Source organism: Fusarium oxysporum, chromosome II, assembly GCF_013085055.1.
Source record: "Fusarium oxysporum Fo47 chromosome II, complete sequence".
Classification (NCBI taxonomy): Eukaryota; Fungi; Ascomycota; class Sordariomycetes; order Hypocreales; family Nectriaceae; genus Fusarium; species Fusarium oxysporum.
The window spans coordinates 1,810,840-1,837,828 of NC_072841.1; the positions used below are offsets into that span (position 1 = coordinate 1,810,840).

Here is a 26,989-nt window from a genome sequence, read left to right on the forward strand (position 1 = left end):
CGGCGGGTGATAAGTGGAGCCGGCGGAAGGCACATGCGGTTAATTGTTGCTCCGGCTTTGGTGCTCCAAGTTTGAACCATAGATGACTTGCTTTAACTTAAGGTTATCATAATGTTTATTGAGCCCATGACGACGTTCATAATTTGAATTCTGAACCTAATATGACTTATAAGACGAATTCTATGCTTATTGGTGGCAATTATGTATCTTATCTCACCAACATATTGGCGTAGGGTAGTCTACTGGTGGTGAAACATCATCTACCGTCATTGTTAGTGTGACTGGTGAACGAGATGAAAGGCTGGTGATGGGAAAGACGAAAAGTGTGGCACAAGATTTTTTGTGAATGCTTAATCATGGAGTAGTTGAAATGACAGGAATGCATGCGTTCCAAACCTTTGATGGATAAAGATCAAAGCAAAAATTCATGAGAAAGAAAGAACCAGAGAAGCAAGAGTTAAACATGATACATTGTTTGAAAGCAAACAGGGAATTCGTTATGAGAGTGAATTCGTGTCATTCTATCTGAAGCAAACACTCTTCTTTATTCCACCGGCTGATCTTCCTTTCCCTTGGCGACTGGGCGCATCTGTTCTTCAGCAGTTGATCTTCGCTTGTGATATGTCTGCTTGAGCGCTTCGATAGACCGCCCAGGAAAGTGATCCTGAGAAACAGCATGTCAATATTCTGATGGGACGGGTGGCTAAATATAAATGATAACTTACGCTGATATCTCTCCATGACTTGCCCTCCCTCTTCAGCTCGATAAGGCGCTTCACTTCGTCTTGGTTCCAGAACTTGTAGCCCTGGTTGCTGTTCTGCACAGGACCATCATGTCAGCGTTGGATGTATAGTCAGTCATAGGCGTCTGGGTACCTACCGTCTCAGCCTCCGACATGGAGAGGGCTTCCCCGGTAGTTGAGGGAAGTAAAGCAAAGGATGACCCTGTAATTACCGTAGCTTGCTGTCCAGGTCCAGACGCATCTTGCGTCGAGCTGGCTTCCAGCCATGGTCGACAACCAGGGCTTTCTGGCAAGGGTGTTCTGTCTTTCGCCAAGGCCCGTGCTTGCCAGGGCTTGAGAGCATTAGGAGGAGTTTCGTTGTTGATCCCAGACATGATTTATATAAGGAAACGATCAGGACAGTGATGTTAGTGTTCTTGTAGAAGAACAGGTGAGGATCTGGCAGTTGAAGAAGCTACTATACTAAGAGATTAAATAATTATATTTACTGGAAGTTCTTGGCGAATTCACAAGTGAATGCTGTGGGCACTGACAGAGGACAGTGAATGAGGCAGCTTGATTGTTCTATTGAAAGCCGGTAACAAGGTACTGTCAGGATGACCATATACCAGTGCAACTGCATCTTTCTATACCATAGCAAGCCGAAGACTATTGTTCCAAAGAGAAGTGAATGAAAGGTTATATAAGGCAGGGGATTGTGATGAATTGTAGCCTATTGTATCGGAATTGAATATTGTCCCCTATCCCGAACAACACTGTCTTCAATCGGATCTTTCAATTTGCGAACTTCAACCACCGATTGATACTTGCAATGAACTTGTCTGTTTGACTAAGCGTCTTTCTTGCGATTTCTCTATTATAATTAGATGAGCTTTTGATAAGAGGATTTGAGGGAACCACCGACCTCGACCCTAGAGCTCACGTCTGATCCCGTTTGAGAACCACTACTGGGCCCCTTGTTAGACTTATCAGCCTCCGATGCGTCGTGATCAGTATCCTTCCTCAGCCATGGACGATAGCCCGGCGCGTCTGGAAGGGGAGTTCGACCCCGTTCAAGAGCCTTTCGTTGCCACGGTTTGATACGGTCAGACATTGGGAGAGTTGATGTGGGTTGAAAGTGATTGAACGTTTAATAGAAGAAGTACAGTTATTTATATTCATTGCCAGGAAGCTCTGAGTCACAGTTAAACGACTACGTTTGATGGTGGAAAAGCATAGAGAAACTTTTTGTCAGAGTGAAATGTTTGTATCTCGGTAAGCTACCTAACAAATCGTCGTAGATTAGGTTTGATTGTAGCTTGAGACGAACCTGTGTCTCTTATCGGCTGTTTGGATTAGACCCCCTTGATCCTGTTTTCAAGACTTTATGGAATTCTCTCGCTAAACGTGCGTTTGCTCGTGAACGATGTGAGTTGCGCTTTATGTTGATTTGTTGAGGTGAGCCAAGCTTTTCATTTCTGGTAAACCTTATGAGGTTTTAGCAAGGCATATGTGGTCAAAGCCTAAGTAAAGCGGTTGGATTTCGTGTTTCTTCGCTTGTAGTTCAGGCAACAAGCACAGCCTGGAGCAAATATGGTTCTGGCAAATCGTATGCCACTTGGTGAAGCCAGTTACCATACCCAACGCCTTGAAGGTGTCGTGCACTGGGTCGAGGCGAAAGACTATACTATAAACGAATCACCTTAGACGAATCCATGTTTTAGCAATCGTGAGCTTGAAGTATCGAATCTGGTCATATCCTGGCCGGAAATCTGGGTGTTTTCAAAGCGTGTGTAACTGTCTTATTAGACCAGGACAATACATACATATATATATAGCTAGGAAGTATTCAGAGTGTCGCTGCGATTGATATAGTGTGGTGAACAAGGATTACTGTCCTAATCATTTTCGGGAAGAGTTTGGTTATATTGTTGCCATCGTTGTGGCTGTTATAGCTCTGCATCTGTCGGACGGCAGACTTGATCTAATCCTTCTTTGCTGCTTTGTCACTGGCTTTCTCCTCCTCGATCTTTTATTCCACTGCGTGTCGACGCTTGTGGTAGGTCTGTTTGAGCGCCTCAAAAGTGCGGTCAGGAAAGGCTTGCTGTAGAATTGTTAGTACTTAGGTATGAATCATCTATGGGAGATTAGATATGAATCTGACCGCAATGGCACTCCATTTTGCCCCACCAGATCTCATTTCTATCAAGCGACGTAATTCAGCCTCCTCTCAGAAACGGTATGTCAAGTCTCTACTCTCGTGATAATTGGTTTAGTAAGCTGTGGTGCTGGGACTTACGTTTGCTTCGGCTTGAGCTGGGGTTTATACAGGAACTTCGGCCTAATTGGGGTCTTGGGGAGCGCCTGACACCTCGCGATTTGCAGAAGGATGCTCAGAAGTTTTCCAGGGTGAGTCATGGTCTCTAGCCAGGGCCTTCTGGAAAAGGCGTTCACCCGCGCTTGAGTGCCTTTTCCTGCCAGAGCTCCATCCGGACTATGCTTTTGTAGTTCTTCTATTCTCTGGGTCATTTGTTGTTTGTGGATATAAATGAAGAGAGCTGTGAGGCATAATCCGAGAAGAACAGGGAGAGGAACGAGGAACACGAGTGAAGTACTGATGTTGCCAATGGCAGTGTCATTACACTGCCGTATCAGAGCAATGATAATATATTTGAGCCTCCGAGAATTTTCTAATATAATGGCTTGATTGTATATATGTTCAGTTATTGTTTTTATTATTGTGACGTAAGAGTAAAATAGCTGAATAGTGAGATTTGAAGTCAGTGTTAACGTTGTGAAATAAAATATCGAAATACTTTCTGGTGGATGAGCAGGAAGATCTCTTACTACCTGGGAGAGTTCTATCGTCTTTTGTAAAGTTATCAGTTATCAGAACCTGATTTTATAGTATAACCGTGTTGGTCATGGCCATCCCAGAGCCCATCGTCAAGTAGTCTGACTCGGGAGAGAAAATAACAATAACGCTTATCGATGTTTATATAAGAACCTTTGTAACAATGCAAATTCAATGATAAAAGGACAATGTAGGTGGCAGCGGAGTATAGATAAGAGAGTGACTTGATAGGATTTTGTAGTATTTGGGTAAGATATAGTAATTGTGAAAGGAGATGTGAGGGCCATGGCAAGGGTTATCCCCATTACTCCTAGATTGTAATCTTTAAATCACTAATTGCTCTTCTCATCGTTGTCGTCAATAAGAGAAGGCTCAGCAGAAGTCGCTCCGAACGCCTCTTTCTCCATTTGACGCTCAGTAGCGAAACGACGCTTGCGGTATGTCTGCTTGACTCCCTGAAGAGTCCGGCCTGGGAATTCTGCCTATGAATGAAATTAGTTACGTTCTAGATACTTTAAGTCAAATACTTACGCTGATAGCAGCCCAGGATTCCCCGCTGTTTCTCAGATGAATGAGACGTCTCATGTCACTTTTTGACCACCAGCGGGAGTGCGGTGTGACAACCTGTTAACGATGTTAGCTGATGTTTAGTTTTGACATGGATTTGGTGATATTAGCCACAGTATCGTGGTTTAGGGGTACTTGCATTTATTAAGGCCGTTAAAGGAGTTGCGGATATTTCGGTATCTGGTGGAAGGTTTAGCCAGGGCCTTTCTCCTGGACTTTCAGGCAGTGGCGTACGTCCATTCTCGAGAGCTCGCTTCTGCCAAGGCCAAAGCTGGACAGAAGTCTTGTCGCTATTGTCAGTCATGCTTGAAGATTTGTAGGCGTATGGATATTGGTATATTGTTACGGGTTGATGTATTCAAGTTTGGTGAGCTGAATGTGGAAATGTGAGAATGGGAATAAGTAATGCCCCGAGGAAACAAAGAGACCATTGTGATTTAAATGCGCAAGGTGTTCTCTTGTTCACACCAGAGAACAAGTGGTGATACTCCTATCGCTGATGCCCCATTGTTCAATCACTGAACATGCACTTGAGCAGAGTCAAGCTGAGATTGGATCATGTCGATTACACGGATCAACGCCCCAACGACTCAGGACTGTAAGAACAAAGAGAAGAAGTATTAAAAAATAACAAAGGATCTGACACCGAGATGAGAATACTGGAGCCTATACCCAATAATATCTTTCCATGATTGAGGAATCTTGCACGAGGGGGGCCATGTACCAACATCGCTCTACCAAGAAGCATGCAGGACAAGAATAGGAAGATATGGTCCTCTTTTGCCCAGAATAAGTTAGGCATGACAAATCACAGAACTGCGACTCTCTATAGAGCCTGAACGCTTCAACTTAGGTAAGATTATGATGAATTTAGAATCATCTGATGACTGAGGTAGGGTGAATCAGTGAGTTGGAATAGGAGGCATGAGCTGCCCCCTATATAGTTATCTGCAAAAAAGTCCCACGAAAGATATGTGACACGATTGTGCGAGAGCCCTCACCAAATCTAACAAGCATTTGCTATTAGCAAGCTATGTCGCTGCGTGAAGACATAAGGACACCAATCAAATCACTAAACGCCGAATGCGAAAGTTGGTTGATAGAACAACTCAAGATAAAACAATCTACCAATTCAAACACGACCCCCAATTCTTCGCTGTTCGTCTGAAGTGTTCAAAACAATTGTGATATTTCCAAAATAGATTGTGGACGACCGTAAAGTTGAGTGGCCAATCATTGGCCACCTCTGGCTGTTGATATTCACCAAAGGCGGGGACAGTCAGCATCCATGGATTCTGCAACTTCAACATTTCACTTGCAACGTACTGAGTTGCGTGCCCAAGCCTCCATCATGGAGCAACACGCCAAGATTGTTATGGCTCCTCGCAGGCCTGACTCAGACGACAAAAACACATCCATCTTCCTCGCAGGAATAACAACAAGCACCGGCGAGCCTGACTGGCGAGAAACTCTGACAAAAGCCTTGATGGATCAACACGTGACTATTCTCAACCCAAACCGACCAGATTGGGATAGTACATGGAAGGAGGACTTCTCAGACAAGCGGTGGGAGGAGCAGGTTTGGTGGGAGCTTGATATGCAAGAGGCTGCAGACATCATTGTTTTCTTTTTCCACCCTTCAACTGAGGCCCCAATCAGTCTTATGGAGCTAGGGCTGGCTGCCAAGACGAAACCAGAAAGGTCCATAGTCTGTGCCCTGGATGGATATCGAAAGAAAGGGAATGTTGAGGCGGTTTGCAAAAGGTTTGGGGCCAATTTGGTGCACACGGAGACAGACCTACGAGATACCTTGCTCACTGCCATAAAGTCAGTGCGTGTTGAGTAACTCTCTTTGTTCTATTTAATTATTTATTTTAGAACAAGGGGTATGTTGTAATTGTTTTACTATGAATTACATACATAAAGTTGATGGACCAAATTATGATCAAAACCACTATTAGCTACCCATTAGTTGCACTGTTATCTACACCTATAACACTTACAAGTTCATCTGGCTGCTGTCCTAGAGATGGGATGAATCTCAAGAGATTAAAGTGATTAACTCAAGGCTATGAGGTAGAAGAAACTTCAAGCCCCGACTGGTGGTAACTTCAGTTGAGAGCTTCAATACTAAAGTTTATTCAAAAGGCAATTTGAAGCATTTAGCGCCTTTTCTATACTCTTTGAACATATAAGTAAGGTTTTATAAAAAAAACCTTTCAAAGATGGAGTTGAGGGCCGCAAGCCACAATCTATTTTTCCATTTCAGATTACATAGCTGTAAAGCTTTTATCAGCCGTTCTATTATGCTTTATGTTATCTCTGATTCTTCTCCTCTCGCTTACAGGACTTACCACTTCACTTAATTATGGCGGGCCCTACATCAGGGCAAGGAGGCGTCATCTATGGCGCTGGCTGTTTTAGCGCTCCTGGCCATCTTCTGTCCTTGGACGAACTCGAGGAAAGGCGGGAATACGCGAAACAGCTCGAGAACTATATGAAACGGGGCTTTCGTGAGGTTCGACTTCGCGCAGAACATGCTTCGACCATGTTGTTGGCACCTATCAGGCACTCTAGGCCTGGCCAGGTGTTTTCAGTGCAACCTTTGGAACATAACGGGTTACCTACCGCCCCGCCTCATCACTTGAACTGAAGCGAAATCTCTATGGCACTGCACCATTCTGCAAGCACTGTAAGAATCCTCCCATTTTCCGAATCGGAGATATGAGCTAACAAGCTTTAGACCTGATTCAACATTGCGTAGGAAGCATCATAGACCCAACTCCAGCTCAGTCCTCACCTCAGATCACGAAATCATCGGCGATTCCTGGGAGTTCAGTGTCCGAGTGCGAATCAGATAACGGTTTTCCTTGGAACTGGGACATGCCCATGTTTGGGACTAATCTTAAGCTTAATGACCATGTCTGTGACTTGGTTGAAGAGGCTAAATGCTTGGAACGTGATGGCAATTCTTGTGTTGTGCTGGGTACAGTAGACCCTATGGTTAGCCACATCATTCCGTACACATGGTGGGACACCAAGGAGCATGGCAACACGACTGGTGATATCAAGTTTCGCGGTCCTGGCTTGCCCAGTGTCAATCTTCTAGGAGGGAATTGCTATGTCTACAACCCGCATGAACTGAGAGGCACCGATAAAGTATGGAACATGATTTGCCTCCATCCTGATTTGCATAAGCTATGGGCAAGGGGTTACTGCGCATTCAAGTATATGTTCACGGAGACCTCCAACTAGAATGAATCAAAAGTGACGTTGCAGTTCCGATGGATGCCTCGAACCAAGAAGTGTCTCGGTCAAGAAATAGACATCAGCGGCACAGGTCATGGGAGTGACTCGCGGCAGTTAATCGACGAGCTCAATTTGTTCCATGATCAAGGTAATCCAACGCCGGTTTCTTGTGAAGGAGCATTACGACACCTCACCAGGTCGGGTAAGCCTCTGCCGTCAGGATACCTTATCCACATCAACATGCAAACAGACGAAACGAAACGCTTCAAGGAAGCCATAGACATTCAGTGGGCGTGCATCCTGTTCGCGGCTTTCAGCGGCGCAGCGGGCAATCCCGAATTACCTTCGAGGCAGAACCCGGATGATAAGGCCATGCAGTGGATTCAGAGCCAGGCGAGATAGGCTGACGAACAGGGCCATGACTCTGACTGAAGACTTTGGATATTAGGGTAACTTTGCCCGGCTTTTACTAAGGCTTTGAACGACTTATGGGTGGAGAAGTGCCTTTGTCCCAGATTAACCACAATGATGGACGTTATTCATAATCAAGATCAATCATCATGTATCTGGTCACGGGGCTGGCACTTCGATGTGAACAATGAGATAAATGAGGATGGTGCGCAGAAGAAATCATGACCTTCGAGCATTTTGAAGTATGGTGCCCATTCCAAAAGATTCTCGCAGCTACTCGGCCATGACCGTAAAACATCTTCCCAGTCACCGAATTTAAGAAGCAAAGCTTCCTTGAAAATCTCACCAACATCAACCACTACTAAGAGTCTGTCACGATGGCTACCTCGGACAAAACCGTATGCAGTTCTTCCCAAGGCTCATGCGTCCTGATCATAGCGCGAAGATTGGATCGTCCCCTTACGATCCTTTTGCACCAACTGAAGGACTTTGTCAAACTGGCCAGGCCCATGCAACTGTACCTCCCAGGACGGATGTGCAACATGATGTGGCTTCAAATGAGCTGCCACAGATACTTGAAACAAATTCGTAAGCCGCTTTGACTGGAGAAGTTCGCGTATGTTCCTTACAAAAGCCTTGTAGTCCGGAATACCGATCTTCCTGATCTCAAATTGCTCAATCGAGGTTGGAAGCATGAGTTCAAAGTCAAGCTTCGACGGACTGGGAGGGGGAACGGAGGGTCCTGGCACCGTCAAGTGACGAAGCTCCACGCTCAAGGAGAATCTCTTGAGACGGGTCAGGTTCTGGAGTGATCCAATGTTGTTTGCAGCCCATGTCTGCTCCTGAACCTCCCTTCCACCAGTCAACCCGTTCGTCCACCGCCTGGATGCCTTGATTTGAAGGTCAAGACTCTCCAAGGCGTGGCAGTGTTGAATCCAATCACCAAGACGGTAGTTGAAGGGATCACACGTTGTTGATAGCATTGTTCTGACCTTGATGTCCAGGAAGCGGAGACTCTCGCAGACTGACAGCAGATTTCGCAAGCTGCCGGGTGTGATCCATGCAAAGTCGGCGTCAAGCCTTTCGAGTCGTTTGCAGGCATTCTTTGGCATTTCCAAGTCCCCGCTGCTGCTTTTAGCAAAAAAGGGCATGTCATGGATGGTCACTGTTTTGAGAAAGGGCAGCTGAAATAGAATCAAGCTCGGCTGGATGCACGGTGGTATACCGCTTGGACAAAGCTTGAAATCGATTCTCGTCAACCGCGGGAATCGCCTTGGCTGCCCGTTCAAACTCTTTTGTACCATTTCCGTCAAGGCTTTCATGTCGTAGCTCAGGCTGATAGTGAGCCTATTCAGGTTGGGCAGCCTCTGCACCCAGAAGGCTGTTGCCTGGCCGTAGTATTCCTGCCGGCCATGTTCACTTTCGAGCCAGTTCGGAAAACTGGCACTCCATGAGGATGGGAGCCATATATAATTTCGAAAATGTGGGTGTAGCAAGGCATTCACTACTTCTTCATCGTAAGGGCAATACAGCTCTCGAACCAGACGACACAGATGAGGATTTTGGCCAAGTGTTAAAAGACACTTTGATGACCGTGCATCGATGCAGCGATACAGGACTCTTTGAGCAAGGCTTTCGAGTCGCCTTGATGCCAAGCACGCGTTGAAGAGGGTTATGTTTGCTTCTTTGGTGGAGATTGCATCAGGGTCGTCACTGTCCTGTAACGTGGACAAGATATTGAAGAGGACCTCGTCAGGAAGCCATAACGCTGTTGGCTCCGGTTCACTCATGATTAGGATGACTGTAGGGCTTAGAATGAAAGAGACAAAGGTTTTGGAAACAAGAGGGAAAGAAAAGGGGAAAAATGCAGGAGGGCAAACAAAAAGCTAAATGTGAGGAGACTATGGCAAGCCACAGGCAAGACAGGTATGTTGAAACGAGAGATGCACACTGTGGTAATATATCTGAGGAGCTGTCCTGCAGGTTTTAGTAGGAACTTCCAGCAAGTAAAAATTCCTTGCAGTACTTCTGACAGCTACGTCTCATGGATCCATTATTCAATCATGAGTTTGGTCACATTAAATAAACCCTCTTCAAGCTTTTAATAATAATGGTCCATAGCGTGCGAATTCGACCATGACCCAACAACCAGACTCAAACAAAACGCCATACATCCCCGCATAACACCCGTTGTCCAATCACCAAGAGCGAGATAGCCTATCAACACGTCTTTACCGCTTACATGGTAACACAGGCGTTGGCGTGGCATCGAATGTGGCTTTTTGTAAGATTGATCGTCTGCGCTAGACAAAGATATCGATAGTAGAGATGCTGACCTTGTAGCGGAGAGTTTCTATTTAGGGTTTCTTGTTCGGAGATTTCCGAGCTGGTGATAATTGCATGCGGAGAGACCTGAGGCTAGTAGTCATTGGCAGTCGATCCGTATAAATGAACTCCGCGCTCAAGAACTTCAATCTCATCACCGACTTGAACATACAGATTTTCAACACTGTCCGCAGCCTGCTGCAAGCCTGCATTTTCTGGGACACAGTGCATGCCAAGGTACCCCAAAGCCCTCGGGTTTCCATCCTCAACCGTTCGATGCTTAACAAGCGTCGAGCTAGGCTGTGCCTTTCCTCTTGTTTTTCCACTGTCCGGTTTATCTGTATCAAATTTACCAGTAAGTGGATTCACGTTCGGCAACGTGCAGCGCGATGTCCGGCAAACGACAGAAAGTGAAGGGGAGGCTGCATGTTGTTGCTTTGGCACAACGCGATATCGTTTCCATGTTTCTTCGACAAACGCTGGAGCACCTGTGATCCAAATATTTGCGCGAAAACGAAGCGCGTTGAGAGGCTGGTTTTCTTTGGGGAGAAGGGCTGAAACGGCGTGGACGGAGGCGAGACTGTTCACGTTGACGGGTTGTTGGTCTGTGTAACCGTGAACAGCTGGTTTGCCGATGTGCTCCAAGGGCGCTAGGTTCTTCTCTGTTGGCACGAGAGTGTTTGGTGTGCAGCGCAAAAGAGTGAGCTTTTGATGCTCGGGGATGTTGAGGAAGCGCTTGAGTTTGGGGAGTATGGCGGCAATGGTTGGTGCGTTTCCCATATCCAAGCCTTTTGCTTCTCTTGAATGAATGGCAAATGTCTTCATGGCGATCCCATGCTTATTGAGATAATTTTCATCTGGAGAGAGCGACACGAACGCAGAGACTTCCCTCGGATGAGAGAACAGCATGGATTTTAGCTGTTCCAACAGAGTCGGAGGATCTGGATCTGGGAACTTGAAGACGAGACATCCCACGGAGTCGAAAGGAGAGCTCGCATCGCTACCTTCGGGACTGAGCCATAACTCGGTCTTGATCTGCGACATGAGCGGTTTAGTCCGCTGACTGATGAATCGCCATATCGGGCCCCCTTCTGATTCCGCACGATTGACTTCTGTCGCCAGAGCGAAACATCGATCCCAGACCAAGCCACTCTTGATGAGTTGCGCTCGGTTCAATTCGACTGGGGCGCAAGATTTGATGGGATGCACAAAGATTGCTTTGATACGAATTGGGCCATCATTTTCAGTGCTCTCAGGAAAGTCGTATTTGGAATCGGTTTGGTCGCTCATGTTGCTTGATGACACGCCTTCTCGTCGAAGATTGCGAAGCTCCTTGGGCGTTGATGGGCCATTTTGAAGCCAGATCGTGATGAGACTGCCCAGCAAGACCGCGACTGAGATGGCGATCGATGTCGGCGTCAGTTGATTGACACTCTCTGTGAGATTGCCTATGAATGAGTCGCCCATTGTTTCTTGTACACAAACCTTTGTGTGAATTTCGTGAGTAACAAAGGATTGTGAGTGCAAGAAGTTTGTGAAAGACCCCTCGCAAGCTTGAGAGCGCCGTGAATGCCGATGACTGACACTAACGTTAGTGCTAAAACAGGCCCACCCACATCCTTTACAGTGGGGTAATGATGAGGAATCATCCTCACTGATCTTTGCTTGCACTGACAAGTAGAGACAATTGAACGTCAGCGTTGAGTACGTTTAGCTTTGTGATTCCATGTCTATTGTGCCATTGACTGTTCGTAAAGAGATATCTAAATATTACTAACCCAATACCTCCGACATGAGAAAACCAGAACACCGCATTTATGCGAGAAAACATATACAATCATAACCTCAATCAATAATCCCAGTCCGTCCCACCATCATTTACAGAATCAACAGAGATCCAAACAGACCCGATACAAGCACCATACCCAAGCTCGCGGCAATCTTGAAAGCATCAGACTGAGCCGCACCCGTAGACGCGGCGTCATCTGAGCCGGAACTGGAGCTGCTTCCAGTCTCCTCAGAGTCATTACTCTCCGTCGTCTGAGGCTTGAAGGGCTTGACGGCGCGTGTGCTTCGAGATGAGCCAGTCGCCTCGGTCTCGGTGTCGGAGGGGGTACCAGAGTCAGTGGCCAGCACTTCATCGTCGGTTTCAGTGGCTTTCGACTTGCCAGCACGTCGGGCACCAGTGGCAGAAGGCTCATCTCCAGCTGGCTTCTCAGCCTGTGCGGCTCCCGTTTTATCAGGAGCATCGTTTCCAGAAGGAGAAGCGCCAGGCTTCGAGTCACCAGCAGGCTTGGGCTTGTCCCCGGCATCGCCGCCAGTACCCTCAGCAGGTGTGTCATCCGCAGGCTTGGCAGGCTTCTGAACTGCGGGAGGCGCAGGAGGAGCTGTAGTAGGAACCTGAAGCTTGCCATCCGAGACTTGACTGACAGGAGGAGCAGTGATGATAGGGATCTCCATATCATCGCATGGCGTCGTGCGAACCTGAACCTGGCCATCGCCAATCTGGCACATGGGAACAGCGATAGTCGTAGGAACCTCCCTCGTCGTGCCATCAGAAACAACAGTTACAACAGTCGTCGCAACAACGCTGCTTCCCACAATTCTCTTCTTAGGGGCGGACTTTGCATTCTTACTCTTGCCACAAGGCATAACGCCGAACTCAACAGGCTCACATTGCTCAGCCCAGTTGCGGTCATAGAGGTTGTAGAAGTCGCCGGATTGACATTGCCAGAAGATTGCGGAGGGTCCAAAGGCAAGAGTTCCGTTGGAGCAGACTGAGAAACCGGATGTGTAGATTGCGCCAGCCTGTGCGGGCTTGTCGAATTGGAACTGGTAGCTGTCCGAGATGTAGCCTGTTCTTCCTTGAGCGTCCTTGAGAACACCGTCCTTGAGGTTCAGGACGAGAACGCCTTCACCATTACATGATCGCTGTTGTCTGTTAGTTGAGCGTCACATTTTGAGAGTGTGAACTTGCTTACCTCGGTGACATCCCGCTTTTCGTTTCCAGGCTTGAAGATTGTGACTTCAAATTGGCCATCATATGAGGTGGTGCAACCCTTGGGGGCTTTACCCTTGGGTGCAATATCTTCTGTGACTGCTTGGGGAATGGCAAAGGCTGTGGCTGCCAGAGCCAGGAGAGCCAGTGATGTTCTCATCTTGGAGTCGAATTATGTGATGAAAGCAATACAGAAGACTTTGTTGTCGAGATGGACGAAGGATGTCTTTGTTTCTATCTGGTTGCTAGTGATGATGAGTCTTTTCAACCGAGAGAAGCAGCCTGCTTGATATACATGGTGTCGTACTCCACTCATCTTGCCTGGAACGCTATAACAAAGAGGTTGCGCATCTTCGTATCGATACTGCATTATTCACACGTCAACCCGTGTGGCTGGGAAGTCCAGAATTACGGTACTCAATAATGCGATAACCATTAAAACGCTTTGTCGACAGTCATACATACCAGTTGCTCAGCTTTTCAGCGCCTTGCTGTGGCGGAGAAGCCTTAGTAAAGCAGGGAGAGTCCTATCGCCAGGGCCTCGTTCACGAGCGTGGTTGGATGCCTGCTGATTAAAGTGCTGAAACGCGCTAAGTTAAGAGAAATTTTTACGCGCTGGAATTTTTGTGTATCGATTTGAATGGCAGCGTGTTTGAGGGAGGCGAGATGGGTTGGTAGGAATGGATAAGGGGCTAGACAAGCTCAATGTCTCACTTTGAGATGGGTCCAGAGATCGAATCAACTGAGCCTGTCAGAAATATAGCGAGGGTTAAAGTTCAATATTTAGTGATTCTCTTTTAGTATGGAATTAGTTGACTTGCTATAATGGCCTTACTTTTGATATTCTAGCGCACTTCCATCACAGATTGCGAACAACCTTCCGCCTCACCATTTCGTTGAGTATAGATACCAATAACATAACACAAAACGAGTACATGTATGATGCTCAAGAATATCTCTTAGTTCTCTTATTAATACTATCATGCTCCCTCGTGATTTAGACTTGGTAACTACCGATTTCCGAATTGAACAGCGTGATGACTCTTGATCAACAGGAGCGACGCAAGGGAGTAGCGCTGAGACATGATCGACCCTTGCGCCAGGGGCCAAAATGGCTCCCAACGATCTTATAGGCTGCTTGAGAAATGTGGCTGGCAATACATTGAAATCCTTGAGTTGATCGGGAAAGTCGGAAAGCTGAAGATTCTGAACTATCTGCGTTTACTGTTGTTGGTTCATCTCTGACATGAACTGGAAACCGGCTACGACATGCAGCTGAGCTTTCAGCCAACTCCTGAAATGCTGTCAGCTTGCCATGGCATGTCATTTGTCTTACTCTACTACAGTCAAACTGCAGAGCTCCTGAATGTCGAGCCATTGACTAACATCTGATATGTGAAAGTGAATGACTATCTGACTAGACCAAAACCTTCAGTCACGCTATTCTCAGACCTTTCTGTTCCTCACTCTGATCCATGCTCCTGCTCTAGAATCTTATCCAAAGTTCTCATTAGCAGCTGGGGATCCGTTTGGTGAGGCGAGTGAGACGTATCAAGCTCAAAAACAGGGACAGGTCGGCCTCCGTTCTCTTCCAGTCGTGAAATGAACTGCCTCTGAGCTGGTTCGGGAACAAGCACATCCTTCTTAGTCAGGATATAGCTGGATGGAATTAGTTTGTGGAAGCCATCGTATGTCTGCTCATCGCCGAAGACCCTGACGGCCTGAGAAATCTTGGAAGCGTCCTGAGCTAGTTGTTGGCCTTGCTCCTTTGTGAGATCGCTGTAGAAGCACATGGCTGTTTCTTCATCGCATATAAGATAGTCGCCCTGCGTAGTTACAATTAGTTCAAATGCAATCACACATCAAAGTCTCATGTACCTCGCGCCGGGGATAACGGCCTGGGTTGGCTTCATATAGCCCCCGAGTACTTTTGCCAGGAGGTGCAAAGATCGCAGCCAGAAAGATCAGGTGTGTTATCCCACCCTTTAGACCTGCCTTTTCTCGCTCGTTGCGACTCAAGCCGCGAGTCGCTTCAGTTCCGACCATCCCGCCATATGAATGCATAAGCATGACAACATCTTTTCCTTGGTTAATGTGCTTGTTCAGAACTGACTGAGCCTCCTTTACGTCATCAGCCAAACCTGGCGCAGGATCAATCCTTTCCTCACGAGAAGACTGAAGAGGAACAACTTCGACGGGATAGCCCTTGTCTTCAACTGACCGCTGGATGGCGCTCCAGAATCGAGGTAAGCTGAAGTTGCCTGGTACGATCACCAGGGCAGGTCTTGCGGCTGCAACAACAGCAGCCATATCTGAGTTAAAGTTCGAGGCGACGGAAAGTTTAACGAAGCTCAAATAGCCGTGATGAAGCCTTCGAGGTTATGCTACATCCAAGTCTGTGAGGGGTAAATTAGCGGCTCCGTTGATGGTGAGACTCAAATCCGAAGGATTCCACGGGCTTATGTCAGATTTCATGTTTCAAGACCTGGGGGGCCAAGCACTAGCAACTTAGATGTTTTCTTTCCTAGGCCCACTCTATCTTCAGGTCTTTAAAATGCTGAACTTTGACAGGTGTATCCAATTGTCTGCCATTATTCCCCCAGCGAGGCTTTCTACGAATATATGGACCTCAGTTGGCACTCAAGATGAGGGCGTACCATTTGTAAATTGGGCCTTGTTTTCACATCGCCAGGTGGCCAATGATTCCGGAGTTGGCGACACATTTGGAGGCGTCACTCAATGCACTTACAGGACTGTCACAGCTTCTATATACGATAACACGATCCTTCAAATGCCTGCGAAGCACCAAAACTACAGTTATACCCTCAAATACCAGGGGCCTCGATTAAGATGTGCTGATGTGACCAACCAAACATTCATTGGCTAGTTGGATCTTCGAGCCAGAGAATGGGCATCGAGAATCAGAGGTGTTCAAACATGGTACAACGCTACTTCGCAAGATACGTCATTCGACATCCACTTTTGCACTTCGAAAAGGAACTTCACTTGTCAAACCTACACGAGTATTTTCTCTATTACCAATGGCGTCCAAAAGACCAATACATCGCATGCCAGCTTTGATGAGCGGCTGCATAAGGTTGCACCATCTGGACCCAGAGCAAGCACTGAATGTGGCTCACAAATTTATGGTGTCACAGCATTATGCAAGGATATCACAATAAGGAAAGTTCTCAAAAGATGCAAAAAAGAGTGATAATAGTGGGATCTAACCACCGACGTTGGACGAACAGGGAATCGAACCCTGGACCACTCCCAGAGGTGTATCATCCAGAGGATAGAACATGCTAAGGGAGTATTATACCACTAAACCATTCGCCCGGAATTGCTTTATGATTGGTTGGAGTTTATCAAAGAAATTTAGGAATATATGCTCTTTAACTTGAAACTTCTTTATTTTCCAGTTCGTTTTAATGCCACCGCTTCGAGCTCAGATCTCACTTAATTCGAGTAGACATTATGACGAAAGCAAATTCAAAATACCTATGAGTTGAAGGAGTTTACTGAAATTGACTTAAAATAGGGTAGCCTAACTAGCTGGAAAAAGCACTAGTTTGGCATCACCAATCTCTCCCATGATTGTAATAGCAGCAGAAATTACATCTAAAATAAAAAAGGATATTTATAATAAAACTACCTTCTTAAAAGAAAAATAAGAGATTACAGGGATAGGCCCTGGCGGAACTGTTGGCGATTGAGAGATATTGCAACGGCTCGGGGTCAAGTCCGAGGCTGCGGGGTTCGGGTCCGACGAACTCCAGCTTGAGTCATCATGAATCTATTGCTGACATATAACGACTGTGGTTGAGATATGAAAGTTTAACTTCCCTACCAGTGGATTTTACCTTTGCATTGAAAGTTCAATTGAAATTCAACATGGCGTCTCCTCAAATTGGTTGGATTGGTAGGTACATTTTCCGTTCACCACCTACCTTACATCAGAATACTGACAAGCAGGCCTGGGGTCGATGGGCCTCCCTATGGCAACAAATCTCCAAAAATACTTAACCTCAACCGGCGCCCCCAGCCTGATTTACTATAACCGAACTATCTCTCGCGGTGACTCTCTCAAGAGTCTTGGTGCTCAACCTGCGCCCTCAGCTAAAGACCTAGTGGGAAATTGCGATACCATCTTCCTGTCTCTCAGTGACGACTCAGCTCTCGAGTCAACTCTTGATACAGTCATTGACACTGAGGACCCTGAACAGCTCGCCGGGAAAGTAATCGCGGATACTTCAACGGTTCACCCGGACTCTTCGGCCAAAGCTCAAACCCGTTTGAATGAGAAGGGCGCTCAGTTCATCGCCTCACCTGTCTTCGGAGCAAGTCCTGTTGCGGCGCAGGGAAAGCTGCTATGGATTGTTGCTGGACCTGACGACGCCGTCGAGAAGATCAATCCATATTTGGAGGGAGTCATGGGAAGAGGCGTGATTCGAGTTGGTGAAGATGTGAGACTATCGAGCAAGATGAAAACAGCAGGGTAAGTGCTCCCCCCCGAAATCTGAACAGGGCTAATGACAAGATAGAAACTTCGTCACAGCTGGTATGATGGAAGTCGTGGCAGAAGCCCACGTCCTAGCAGAAAAGTCTGGCCTAGGCAGCAAAAACCTCGAAGCTTTGATCCAGCAACAATACGGTCCTCTGGCACTTTCCATGTCTCAACGACTTACTACCGGAGCTTACATGCCAGCGAGAGGCGACCGGCCTTGGTCTGATCTAAACCTAGCAATTAAGGACGTTGGTCATGGAATTACTCTTGCTGAACAGTCTGGAGCGAGGCTGGAGGTTGCTGAAGTGGCCATCAAGCATCTGAAAGAGGCGAAGCGGTTCTCTGAAGCTGAGGGAAGACCTCTTGATTCTTCTTCTATGTATGGAATACTGAGAAAAGAATCTGGGTTATCTTTTGAGACAGATCTAGTCAAAGAACGGGATGAGAAGAAGTAAAGAGTGAAACATGACTGATGTCAGTCTTTTATCATTAATATGTGCAACTAGTGCACGAAACGCTATATCAATAATCCTGAAAGAGTGCTTCGCTTCGTATTTTTGCCATTCATACCATCATTATATATTCGGTATCACATTACTGCTTATAGTGCAGCTTTGCCTCTAGACTCAAAAGGCATAATCAATACCAAGAGTCCAGCTGCTATGAATAATGCGCCACTTGTGTATACAGGTGCAGACGTTTCCAAGTTTGCAAAGATGGCAATGATTGGCTGTGAAAGTCAGTATTGGGTTGAGACAGGTTTTGACGGTGAACTTACTGCCATGATACCAAAGATTCTGTTGCAAGACGCACATAACGCATTACCGGTTCCTCTATGAGGTGTAGGGAACAGTTCTGGCGTGAATGAGTACAGAACCGCGTACATGATATTACTGAAGAAGTTGAAAGCGCATTGCCAGCCGAGTAAAGCATCGCTCGTCGTCGCAGTCGTGGAGCAGTAGAGAAAGACGCCGGTAAGTATGGTGCTGAGTGACAGCGTGCCCTTTCGTCCCAGTCGTGGTAATTCGACAAGCCATCCTCCCAGAAGAGCACCCGGCACACCAAGAACAGCAATGATAAGACTGTTTCGGTATGTGAGGTATGTACTTCCATCGCCAAAGTCGGCACCCTTAGTCGCTTGAATATACGGAATGAAGGCGTTATAGAGGGGATATCCAAGACCGATGAGTGCCCAAACTGCCATGATCAATCCTGTACTGAGGCCGAGTTTCCTTGTAACGAAGAGAGCCTTGATATGCGACAAGTCGACCTTCTCCAGATATCGCTTTAACGCGGCGCTGGTATCTGTCTGCGCAACATAACCCTCCGGTTCACAAGCCTTCAAATCCTCGAGACTGAGCGTTGACGTCTTCCCGTTCTTCTTGGCAACAGTATGCACAACTCTAACAGCCTCTTCATCGCGACCCTTACTCATGAGATACTTGGGTGACTCGTAGATCTTGAACAGAACAAAGCGCACAAGGAACATGAGAAGTGTTAGTCCACCAACGGTGATGGTAAAATATCGCCAGCCCATATTATCTTTTCGTCGACAGACCGTATCTTGCTCGCATGTGTAATTGCCCAAAAGTGGCCATGCGATGAGTGTACCGATGACTTGCGCAATAGCCCAGTCAATCGAGAGAATCGTGAGGAGGTATTGATGCGACGCTGGTAGAAACTCGAGAAAAATGGCCGAGTCAACTGGTAAATTTCCACCAACACCAAAAGACCATAAGGCGTCGAAAATGCCGATAGCTGCGAAATTGGGGGCGCTGGCTGAAATGAGGCCCCAAATTGCTGTAAGACCGAGAGTGATGTTGAATGCCCATTTTCGACCGACTAACAAAATTAATAAGCAGAAATCGAAGGGTGCAGGGCGGCGATGACTTACAAACATCACAACCAAAACCCCAAAACATCGCACCGGCTAACAGACCAATGTTCTGCGCCAGCGTGAGATATGGCGGATTGCTTACGCGGAACTCATTGGCGACAGGTGTAAGAATAAGCGACGTGACGATTGGCCAGAGATTATCGCTCGCCCAGCCAAAGCCTATGACGACAAAAAGCTCCCACTGATACCGCCCCATACCGAGATCTTGAATCTGACAATGTTAACGCCCACCCGATCAAATAAGATGAGACCAAAACTTACAGCACGGTTCAGAATACGAGCTTTCGCCTCATAAACCGGATCAAGAGCCCCCTTGGGAATAATCGCTTCATCATCAGCAGCGTCGACAAGACTATTCCTCCTCCCATCATTATTAATCGCCCCGTAGGCTTTACGCTCCTCTTCCTTATCAGCCATGGTGTAGGAGGCAGAGTCGCGAGGTTGAGATTTCAAGAGACGACCAGCCTCTGAGTTTTCGGCTGGCGGCATGGTTATATTATATTATACGAAAGGGTTCAGAGATCGTCAGTGGCTTGATATTGAGAAGGGAGTAAAAAACAAGACAAGAAACTCCCCGGGGGTTGCGAAGTCGCGGGGTTTGATGGTGCAATTCAGGTGCTAATCCACTCTGGTCTTTGGGTGGGCGCGGGGGGCTCGCGTGCCATGTTCGGTGATCTACGGTTCTTGTGACAGGGGTTGTTGTGATGCCGCTTATTCTATGGCGTCACTTGTTGGAGTCATCGATTTGATGTGAGTAAGCATCGTAAGGTCTCTTCAGAACCTTCGAACGACAGCAAGGGAAATGGCAACAATTAAAGGGATATAGACGAAGACTAGAGAGCATCTAATATCTTGATCGTCCTTCGGATCCCGAGGTTCGTGGCTGTGATGATCTTTCAGTGCAGATCGGTTGATCCGTCACACTAAACACTGTCCTCCAAGGCCGGACTCCCCGACCCGTTAAAGCCACTGAAAGTATCCCAGTTTATCGAGATGGCCTTCCACACGAAGAAATGCCTACAGATTACAAGATTTTAGAAAGACATCACATTCCTTGTTATTGACGTAACCCCAGCTTTTCAGCCGCGGCACATCCTGGTCAATTTTCATGTTCAGCATGACCACTAACGTGGGGTTTGTGATGGTGATGGTGATGGGGACACGAGGACATAAACGGGTTTAGTCACAGAAAATATACATCAACTTGGAGATATTTTGAGTTTCTACTTGTGCTACTCTCATCTTGTTAATGGTCTTCTCTTTTCTATCTTTTATTTAGCCGTTGCATCGCGATTGATCTTCAACTTATGCTGGATTGATCGCCCGGATGAGCTCCGATGACCCCCACGCATCAGCACATCCTCCCCGCTCAAGAACAACACTTGCAGGAACAGTTCCTATTCAATACCCGGTCAGAAGAACCCGAGTCCCATAATTCATCAATTGTTCGTCAATATCGTCCGAGGACCTCCCCATCATTTGTCAGCAGCTGTGCCTGAAAGAACCTCTCCAATGATGGCCTGCAGCTTTTAGGATAAGACAACTAATAGGTGCAATAGAAAGCGATTTTTATTACATGATTTCACTCAGAGCCCAAGGGAGAGTTTGGCCATAATATGTCATCGCAGAGCTTTTACCGTAGTAAGCCATTTTGACTAGGTCAACATAATTATAGTAGTACAATGGATATAAAATTATTCTCTTATCAATCACTATGTCAAAGTCAGGCTTAAGCATTTCAACTCCTGTCAGGGTGATTTGGCATATTTAGGCGCCACCATGAGATCAAAAAAACAGATATGCGTTGAATTTACCTCGTCCAATTGCTGGCTTTGTTTCAAAGCCCTTGTTAACATCCGAGTTCCCAATTGGTAGGGCTCTGCATGAAGTCAGCTGAATCTCGAGCGGCTGAGCCCAGCCTGATCAGGCTCCCTCATGTCAGCACAGAACATGAACAAGCTCCCTCAATCAACTCATCAGGCCAATGCCTAGTATGCCTCCAGCTACGACCCGTCGTCCGAAGAGTCGCGATGATTTCGAGATCGCCATCATATGTGCCCTGACGCTTGAGGCCGACGCCGTGATTGCCTCTTTTGATCACCACTGGGATGAAGATAACGGTCCATCCTTTGGAAAAGCGCGGGGCGACCCAAACTCGTACTCAACGGGCGTCATCGGAAGTCACAATGTGGTGTTAGCACACCTTCCTGGCATGGGAAAGGTCGCAGCAGGAAACATCGCCGCCTTCTGTCGCATGAGTTTCCCCAACATCATCCTTGCACTCGTCGTTGGAATCTGTGGAGGCGCGCCTTTGTATGAAGACACGCCAATATTTCTTGGCGATGTCATTATCAGCACTGGTGTCGTGCAGTATGATTTTGGCCGTCGATTCCCAGACAAGTTTGAGATGAAGGACACTTTGAGCGAGAGCTTAGGAAGACCTAACTTAGAGATAAGAAGTCTCCTAGCAAAACTCACCACAGCACGGCAAAGGCAAAAGATGACGAGGGCTAGTCGTGATTTCGTCGGTCGCGTACCTGACACATATCCTGGACGTTCAAGGGATATCCTATTCCCTGCAGGCTATCGTCACAAGCACCAAGACTCACGAGAATGCACTGTTTGTGCCTCTTGCTGCACAGATGCTGACACCGTCTGTTCCAAGGCACTGAAAGCGAGCTGCGAAGAACTTGGGTGCGATATCAAGCAAGCTGTACGTCAGATCCCAGGTAATAAAGACGAAAGGGAGCCGAGCTTGATGATACACTTTGGAACATTCGCCTCTGGAGATACAGTGATGAAGTCTGGAAAAGACCGGGACCAGCTCATACGAGAGAAAAATGTGATAGGTTTCGAGATGGAGAGCGTTGGAGTCTGGGAGGTCTTTCCTTGCATCGTAATCAAGAGTGTTTGCGATTACGCCGATAGCCATAAGAACAAGGACTGGCAAGACTACAGTGCTGTATGTGCCGCAGCTTGTACCAAAGCATTTCTTGGATACTGGAACTCCACAAAGCGGTGAGTACTCTCTGTATTACAACTCGTCGCCATGCTGAAGTATGATTATAGAATTATTGATGCCAAAGCTGAGGAAGAGGAGCTTCAAGAGCGTATTCTGAAAAGTCTTCACTTTCCAGAGATGAATCAAAGGAGATCTATTGTCGCCTCAGAAGCCCCTTCCACACTGAAGTGGATATTTGGTGGCTCTCGCCCTCAGACCTTTGACTCCAGATCATCAGACGGTGGAAGATCGGACAACGACTCGACAGAAGCAGCGGATGGGTCAACAGATCAGGATTCGGATCTCGGAGAACACAGCGACGAAGTTGGCGACTCTCATGATTGTTATGAAAAGCGTCCTCGTGTTCCCAAACATCTGAATGTAGACAACCACTCGCATGAACATGAAACCTTCGAGCCGTCTCTCACAGAAAAGGACGGGGGCAACTTCAAGACATGGCTCACATCTGACCAGCTGATTTATTGGATAAGTGGAAAGCCAGGATCCGGGAAAAGCACACTAATGAAGTTTCTTCTGAGCGACTCCAGAACTCTCGCGGCATTGGAGAAATGGCACGAGGACGTGGTCATTGTGTCTCATTTCTTTTGGAAGCCAGGCAGTTCTATGCAAAAGTCTTTCAAGGGGCTTATATGCTCTATCGCTTATCAGCTTTTATCACACGACCCCAATCTCATTGGTTATCTTCACGACACAACTGCCACATTCCGTAAATCGTCACCCTCAGACTGGGATCAGGACCAACTTTGCAAATCGCTCTACAGCTACCAGGACCAGACATCTCAGACAATCTGTATCTTCGTCGATGCTTTAGACGAAGCACGCCCAGGGCAAGATACGTTGGATACTCTGCAATTCATCAAGAGTATGGTGTCTCCCAAGACCAAGATCTGCGTCTCAAGTCGTCCAGAGCCCTTGTTTAAACATCAGTTCTCAAGATACCCACACCTCCAAATGCACGAGTTGACAAGGCTCGATATATTCGAATACTCCAAAGCCAACTTACGTCAGTTGACCATTTTAGACTCCCAAGAACTAGATTTGTCAGAGTTGGCTTGGAAGGTTGCGGAGCTGGCTGAGGGTATCTTCCTATGGGCTGTACTCGTCACCCAATCGTTAGTTCGGGGACTAAACAATGGGGATTCTGAACAAGAAATCGAGCAGCGCCTGAATGATATGCCGAAAGATCTTATGAGTTTATATCGAGATATCTTGAGACGTTCAGCTGAAGATCTCCTTATCTACCGAAAATATGTATCTACGGCTATCAATCTGATGCGTATCGCGTTTACCAGGAAATCTCCCTTCTCGCAAGTGACAGCTTTCGATTGCATGATGGTCATGGAGCCAGACTTGCTAGAAAGATATGCTGTCCTAGGTGACCAAGTTCCAAACGCCGAGCTGGACGCAAAGACAGAAGTAATGCGGAAGCGTCTGAACTCTTGTTGTCCAGGGATTTTGGGAGTGATACCCTCTAGCTGGGCAGTTGTATTTACTCATAGGTCCGCCGAAGAATTTATTTTCGAGACTGAAGAGGGCCAGCGCCTCTGGCAACCTTACCGCATTCCTCGAGCAGAGCTTTTGTGCCGGAGTTTCAAAGCCATAGTAGCCATGAACCGATTCAAGTCGATATGGGACTCTGAGGACTTTCTGAAAATGCTATACGAATGGGACGAATCGCAAGAGTTCCCTCCTGGGATTTACGGCTTCTTCCTCGAACTTACGCTTGGAAGCTACAAAAAGGGATTCATATCTCCTCCACCAGCGAATCACGATAGTGAGCTTGGCCCAAAAGACTTCGTGGGACGATTCATGTTAAGTGCATTCCGCTGCGGCCATCGTCCATTTGTGTTGGGAACTCTAAAAACTCTTGAACCTTGTGTCTCACATGACACGATTTGCTGTATCCTTGACCTGATATGCGATGAATGGCTACGTTTAGGTCGACCGGGGACCCTTTACATGATTGATAACATCTTTGAGCAGGGTTACAACCCAAACTGGACCATGCGCAGGACGAACATTAGCCACCCTATGGGAAGCCTCTGGTTCAGATCTCTGATATCGATCCTAAAATGGGTGATTAGACAGCGGACAAACCACTTCTACGAACTATATGATATGAATCCTCGTGCCACAGGCATCTTCCAAACCTTTCGTCGAGCGGGCGCTCACATAGCAGCAACCTTTCCTATCTATTTAGAAACGGAGACGCCACGATATCGTATCAACACATTCTTCCGTCCAGCAGATGCCCTCGGTCCAGGATCCGGCCATAGTCTCCTTGGGCGAGCTAGATTCATGATAATTGAGATAGACGCGAGAACACTGATGGATTATATTATGAGCTGGACACACCAAGATACCATACTGGTGGGACCACCTACGGATCCTGGATCAGCGGCCTATATGAAAGCGCTTGCATTTGGCACGCCGACGAGCAGACATCTTTATATTGTTGAGTCTGAGTCGATCTCAGCTCGGCTTGTAAAGGCTGCTGAAGCAGCTTTGAAGTTCCGTGGGGCTCGTTCCATCAGCCCAGAAGATTCGCTGAAGGAGATCCTGAACAGGTGCGATAGAGAAATGGCAGACTTGAGATCATATTGTGGCCAAACAAAGAAGGACTATTTCTGGCAAGGGCATCGACTATGGTCGCCACCAGTCTAGTATGAAAGTCGGTCTCGAGAATCAAGCAAATCATCACCATGGTCGAGTTCTTGACGGGTGTATCAGTTGAGACATCATACTTTATCATTAGACCCGTAACCTATCTTTTAATTCCACCCAAGGTCAAGTTCAAGACAACCGTTTCAGATTTGTCCCTTTAAATCCTAACTTTAATCATTCATGACCAATGTTCTTGCCCACGCCGGCACCAAGCTGTAACAAATAATCCAACCAACTCTGTTGGTTCCTCGCTATATCCACCTACAGCTGTATGACAATTCCTCACTTTCTACCTAGTATCCCGAGAGGAAGAGGACTCAATCTTTACTAGAAATTTGAAGTCACATTGTTAACTTGGAGAATTAATTGTTGCAATGCCTGATAGAAATTCAAGTTGGAAACAAATTCTGACGAATGCTCTATCTCTTGTCACATCTTCTAAGTAAGTACCAGATACGTGCATATATCAGTCTTCTATCATATTGTATCCTCCAATCCCATTAAGTTTGATGGTACTCCTCAGGCCATCTGAGCTTGAATGTTTGAAGATATATCCTAGACTCTTTGTCACCGCTCCTTATACCCTTACCCATATGTACCCAGTGATCGAAATTTAGCGAAAGTATATTCCATTCATCTGGCTTTTCTGCGTTCAGTGAAAGATTATGCATAGAGCCTATCTTCCATACAACTACTCCATAATCAACTGAAGACTTGGTCTGGACGACCTTTCTATCTTCGGAGATTATAGCTTCCCCCGTGGGAAATATTCTGCTGTAACTATAGGTCCTTCTCCCTAGTGCAGGTCTGTAGGGTTGCTGAGGATGAGAATGATGTGACGATAAAACCCGGCCAGTGATTATAAAATCTTCAAAGTGGGCATCACTGGGGAACTTGAGAGCCAAGACTCGGATGCTGCTTCCAGGAACTAGACTAACGATAGCTATTTCATCGTTCCCGTTATATGCTGGTAGGAGGAGCTTTCTAGGCTCTTGTACTTTGTCTCGTCAGATCAGCATCAGCAAACCAGTCCTCATGGAGCTTTCAAGTGTACAGGACTGCGGAACGCTCAACGTGTTGTATGGCAGTGATAGTGTGGTCCACGCGCGAGAACGTAAAAAGCTCCTTTTCAACTTCACTACTTTGAGGGAGAAAGCCACTTTTGGGTTCCCTTCAGGACTAGTTGCCTTGATTACCTTGACAATGGAAGCTCCGTCACTACCAGACAGTTGGACGAATGGTGCGGAATGTTGAGAAAGCGATAGAATGCAGCATGGCGTGACAGGATCTGGGCAGCCCATTTGTCTCGTCCATTCGCCAGTGCTCCTATCCCCAAACATCCAAAATCGGCCTGCAGTTGCCTTCACACTTACAAGAAAAAGAGATGCATCGGTTGTAAGGATCTCGACTTTGAGGGTTTCAATGATGAAATTTGTGAGACTGAGTCGAGGCGGCTTAGGATCGACCTCGTTGACCTCTCCTGAATTGACATCGAGAAGCATATATCTTTTGTCTCTCCATAGGAGCTTGGTTCCGTCGGGTGATAGTGTACATCCACGAAAACCTTTAGATACGGGGCTCAGTTTCGGTGGTAGAAGTTGACGATGATTAGTCGTAACATATGAAAGTCTTGAAGTTCCCCTTGTCGAGGACGCTGTTTTCTCATTCTTTCTTGAGCTACCTGCGGGCTCAGTGGAAAAGTTGCGATCGGTTCTTGCCCCTGAAATATTGTCTGGAATTAGGGGGTGGAGGATGCAGGCTGTGTTCGATTGT

General features: G+C 46.8%; 11 protein-coding genes and 1 non-coding gene across 12 annotated transcripts; 4 read left to right on the forward strand and 8 right to left on the reverse strand.

Moving 5' to 3' along the window:
- Window positions 1-544: 544 nt before the first annotated feature.
- FOBCDRAFT_196625 (uncharacterized protein) lies at window positions 545-1,117 on the reverse strand (the record flags this gene model as incomplete). Its single annotated transcript, XM_031173143.2, has 3 exons — window positions 545-664; window positions 726-818; window positions 881-1,117. The coding sequence occupies 3 exons, from the start codon at window positions 1,115-1,117 to the stop codon at window positions 545-547; spliced, it is 450 nt and encodes a 149-aa protein (XP_031049928.2).
- Window positions 1,118-3,908: 2,791 nt separating this feature from the next.
- FOBCDRAFT_268968 (uncharacterized protein) lies at window positions 3,909-4,383 on the reverse strand (the record flags this gene model as incomplete). Its single annotated transcript, XM_054703268.1, has 3 exons — window positions 3,909-4,058; window positions 4,108-4,200; window positions 4,378-4,383. The coding sequence occupies 3 exons, from the start codon at window positions 4,381-4,383 to the stop codon at window positions 3,909-3,911; spliced, it is 249 nt and encodes an 82-aa protein (XP_054559243.1).
- A 1,061-nt stretch (window positions 4,384-5,444) lies between these two features.
- Window positions 5,445-6,105, forward strand: FOBCDRAFT_214522 (uncharacterized protein). The gene has a single exon (XM_031173146.3). The coding sequence runs from the start codon at window positions 5,495-5,497 to the stop codon at window positions 5,987-5,989; it is 495 nt and encodes a 164-aa protein (XP_031049931.2). The 5' UTR covers window positions 5,445-5,494; the 3' UTR covers window positions 5,990-6,105.
- A 406-nt stretch (window positions 6,106-6,511) lies between these two features.
- FOBCDRAFT_196627 (uncharacterized protein) lies at window positions 6,512-7,794 on the forward strand (the record flags this gene model as incomplete). Its single annotated transcript, XM_054703269.1, has 3 exons — window positions 6,512-6,656; window positions 6,887-7,302; window positions 7,423-7,794. The coding sequence occupies 3 exons, from the start codon at window positions 6,512-6,514 to the stop codon at window positions 7,792-7,794; spliced, it is 933 nt and encodes a 310-aa protein (XP_054559244.1).
- A 428-nt stretch (window positions 7,795-8,222) lies between these two features.
- Window positions 8,223-9,593, reverse strand: FOBCDRAFT_315393 (uncharacterized protein; the record flags this gene model as incomplete). The annotated part of the gene is made up of 1 exon (XM_031173148.2): window positions 8,223-9,593. The coding sequence occupies one exon, from the start codon at window positions 9,591-9,593 to the stop codon at window positions 8,223-8,225; it is 1,371 nt and encodes a 456-aa protein (XP_031049933.2).
- Window positions 9,594-9,837: 244 nt separating this feature from the next.
- Window positions 9,838-11,641, reverse strand: FOBCDRAFT_214523 (uncharacterized protein). The gene has a single exon (XM_031173149.3). The coding sequence runs from the start codon at window positions 11,593-11,595 to the stop codon at window positions 10,222-10,224; it is 1,374 nt and encodes a 457-aa protein (XP_031049934.2). The 5' UTR covers window positions 11,596-11,641; the 3' UTR covers window positions 9,838-10,221.
- A 201-nt stretch (window positions 11,642-11,842) lies between these two features.
- FOBCDRAFT_315395 (uncharacterized protein) lies at window positions 11,843-13,478 on the reverse strand. Its single transcript, XM_031173150.3, has 3 exons — window positions 13,434-13,478; window positions 13,110-13,371; window positions 11,843-13,059 (listed from the first exon to the last, which is right to left on the reverse strand). Exons 2-3 carry the CDS (start codon window positions 13,284-13,286, stop codon window positions 12,007-12,009), a joined length of 1,230 nt encoding a protein of 409 aa, XP_031049935.2. The 5' UTR covers window positions 13,287-13,371; window positions 13,434-13,478; the 3' UTR covers window positions 11,843-12,006.
- A 1,111-nt stretch (window positions 13,479-14,589) lies between these two features.
- Window positions 14,590-15,509, reverse strand: FOBCDRAFT_288072 (uncharacterized protein; the record flags this gene model as incomplete). Its single annotated transcript, XM_031173151.3, has 2 exons — window positions 15,005-15,509; window positions 14,590-14,952 (listed from the first exon to the last, which is right to left on the reverse strand). Exons 1-2 carry the CDS (start codon window positions 15,434-15,436, stop codon window positions 14,590-14,592), a joined length of 795 nt encoding a protein of 264 aa, XP_031049936.2. The 5' UTR covers window positions 15,437-15,509.
- Window positions 15,510-16,366: 857 nt separating this feature from the next.
- FOBCDRAFT_t59 lies at window positions 16,367-16,465 on the reverse strand. The gene has a single exon. It is a non-coding gene; the product is annotated as a tRNA-Ala (tRNA).
- A 659-nt stretch (window positions 16,466-17,124) lies between these two features.
- Window positions 17,125-18,088, forward strand: FOBCDRAFT_126296 (NAD binding domain of 6-phosphogluconate dehydrogenase-domain-containing protein; the record flags this gene model as incomplete). Its single annotated transcript, XM_031173152.3, has 2 exons — window positions 17,125-17,624; window positions 17,671-18,088. The coding sequence occupies 2 exons, from the start codon at window positions 17,125-17,127 to the stop codon at window positions 18,086-18,088; spliced, it is 918 nt and encodes a 305-aa protein (XP_031049937.3).
- Window positions 18,086-20,072, reverse strand: FOBCDRAFT_14708 (major facilitator superfamily domain-containing protein). The gene is made up of 4 exons (XM_031173153.3): window positions 19,792-20,072; window positions 19,528-19,741; window positions 18,412-19,475; window positions 18,086-18,363 (listed from the first exon to the last, which is right to left on the reverse strand). The coding sequence occupies exons 1-4, from the start codon at window positions 20,017-20,019 to the stop codon at window positions 18,235-18,237; spliced, it is 1,635 nt and encodes a 544-aa protein (XP_031049938.1). The 5' UTR covers window positions 20,020-20,072; the 3' UTR covers window positions 18,086-18,234.
- A 1,211-nt stretch (window positions 20,073-21,283) lies between these two features.
- FOBCDRAFT_214530 (uncharacterized protein) lies at window positions 21,284-25,396 on the forward strand. Its single transcript, XM_031173156.3, has 2 exons — window positions 21,284-22,548; window positions 22,600-25,396. The coding sequence occupies exons 1-2, from the start codon at window positions 21,515-21,517 to the stop codon at window positions 25,214-25,216; spliced, it is 3,651 nt and encodes a 1,216-aa protein (XP_031049941.3). The 5' UTR covers window positions 21,284-21,514; the 3' UTR covers window positions 25,217-25,396.
- Window positions 25,397-26,989: the final 1,593 nt, after the last annotated feature.

Coding starts and splice junctions, on each gene's coding strand:
- FOBCDRAFT_214522 (XM_031173146.3), top strand. CDS start 5,495: ATGGAGCAACACGCCAAGATTGTTATGGCTCCTCGCAGGCCTGACTCA.
- FOBCDRAFT_214523 (XM_031173149.3), bottom strand. CDS start 11,595: ATGGGCGACTCATTCATAGGCAATCTCACAGAGAGTGTCAATCAACTG.
- FOBCDRAFT_315395 (XM_031173150.3), bottom strand. CDS start 13,286: ATGAGAACATCACTGGCTCTCCTGGCTCTGGCAGCCACAGCCTTTGCC. Junction 13,060..13,109: donor AAAAGCGGGATGTCACCGAG/GTAAGCAAGTTC, acceptor AACAGACAACAG/CGATCATGTAATGGTGAAGG.
- FOBCDRAFT_14708 (XM_031173153.3), bottom strand. CDS start 20,019: ATGCCGCCAGCCGAAAACTCAGAGGCTGGTCGTCTCTTGAAATCTCAA. Junction 19,476..19,527: donor GGGTTTTGGTTGTGATGTTT/GTAAGTCATCGC, acceptor TAATTTTGTTAG/TCGGTCGAAAATGGGCATTC. Junction 18,364..18,411: donor GAATCTTTGGTATCATGGCA/GTAAGTTCACCG, acceptor TGACTTTCACAG/CCAATCATTGCCATCTTTGC.
- FOBCDRAFT_214530 (XM_031173156.3), top strand. CDS start 21,515: ATGCCTAGTATGCCTCCAGCTACGACCCGTCGTCCGAAGAGTCGCGAT. Junction 22,549..22,599: donor TACTGGAACTCCACAAAGCG/GTGAGTACTCTC, acceptor GTATGATTATAG/AATTATTGATGCCAAAGCTG.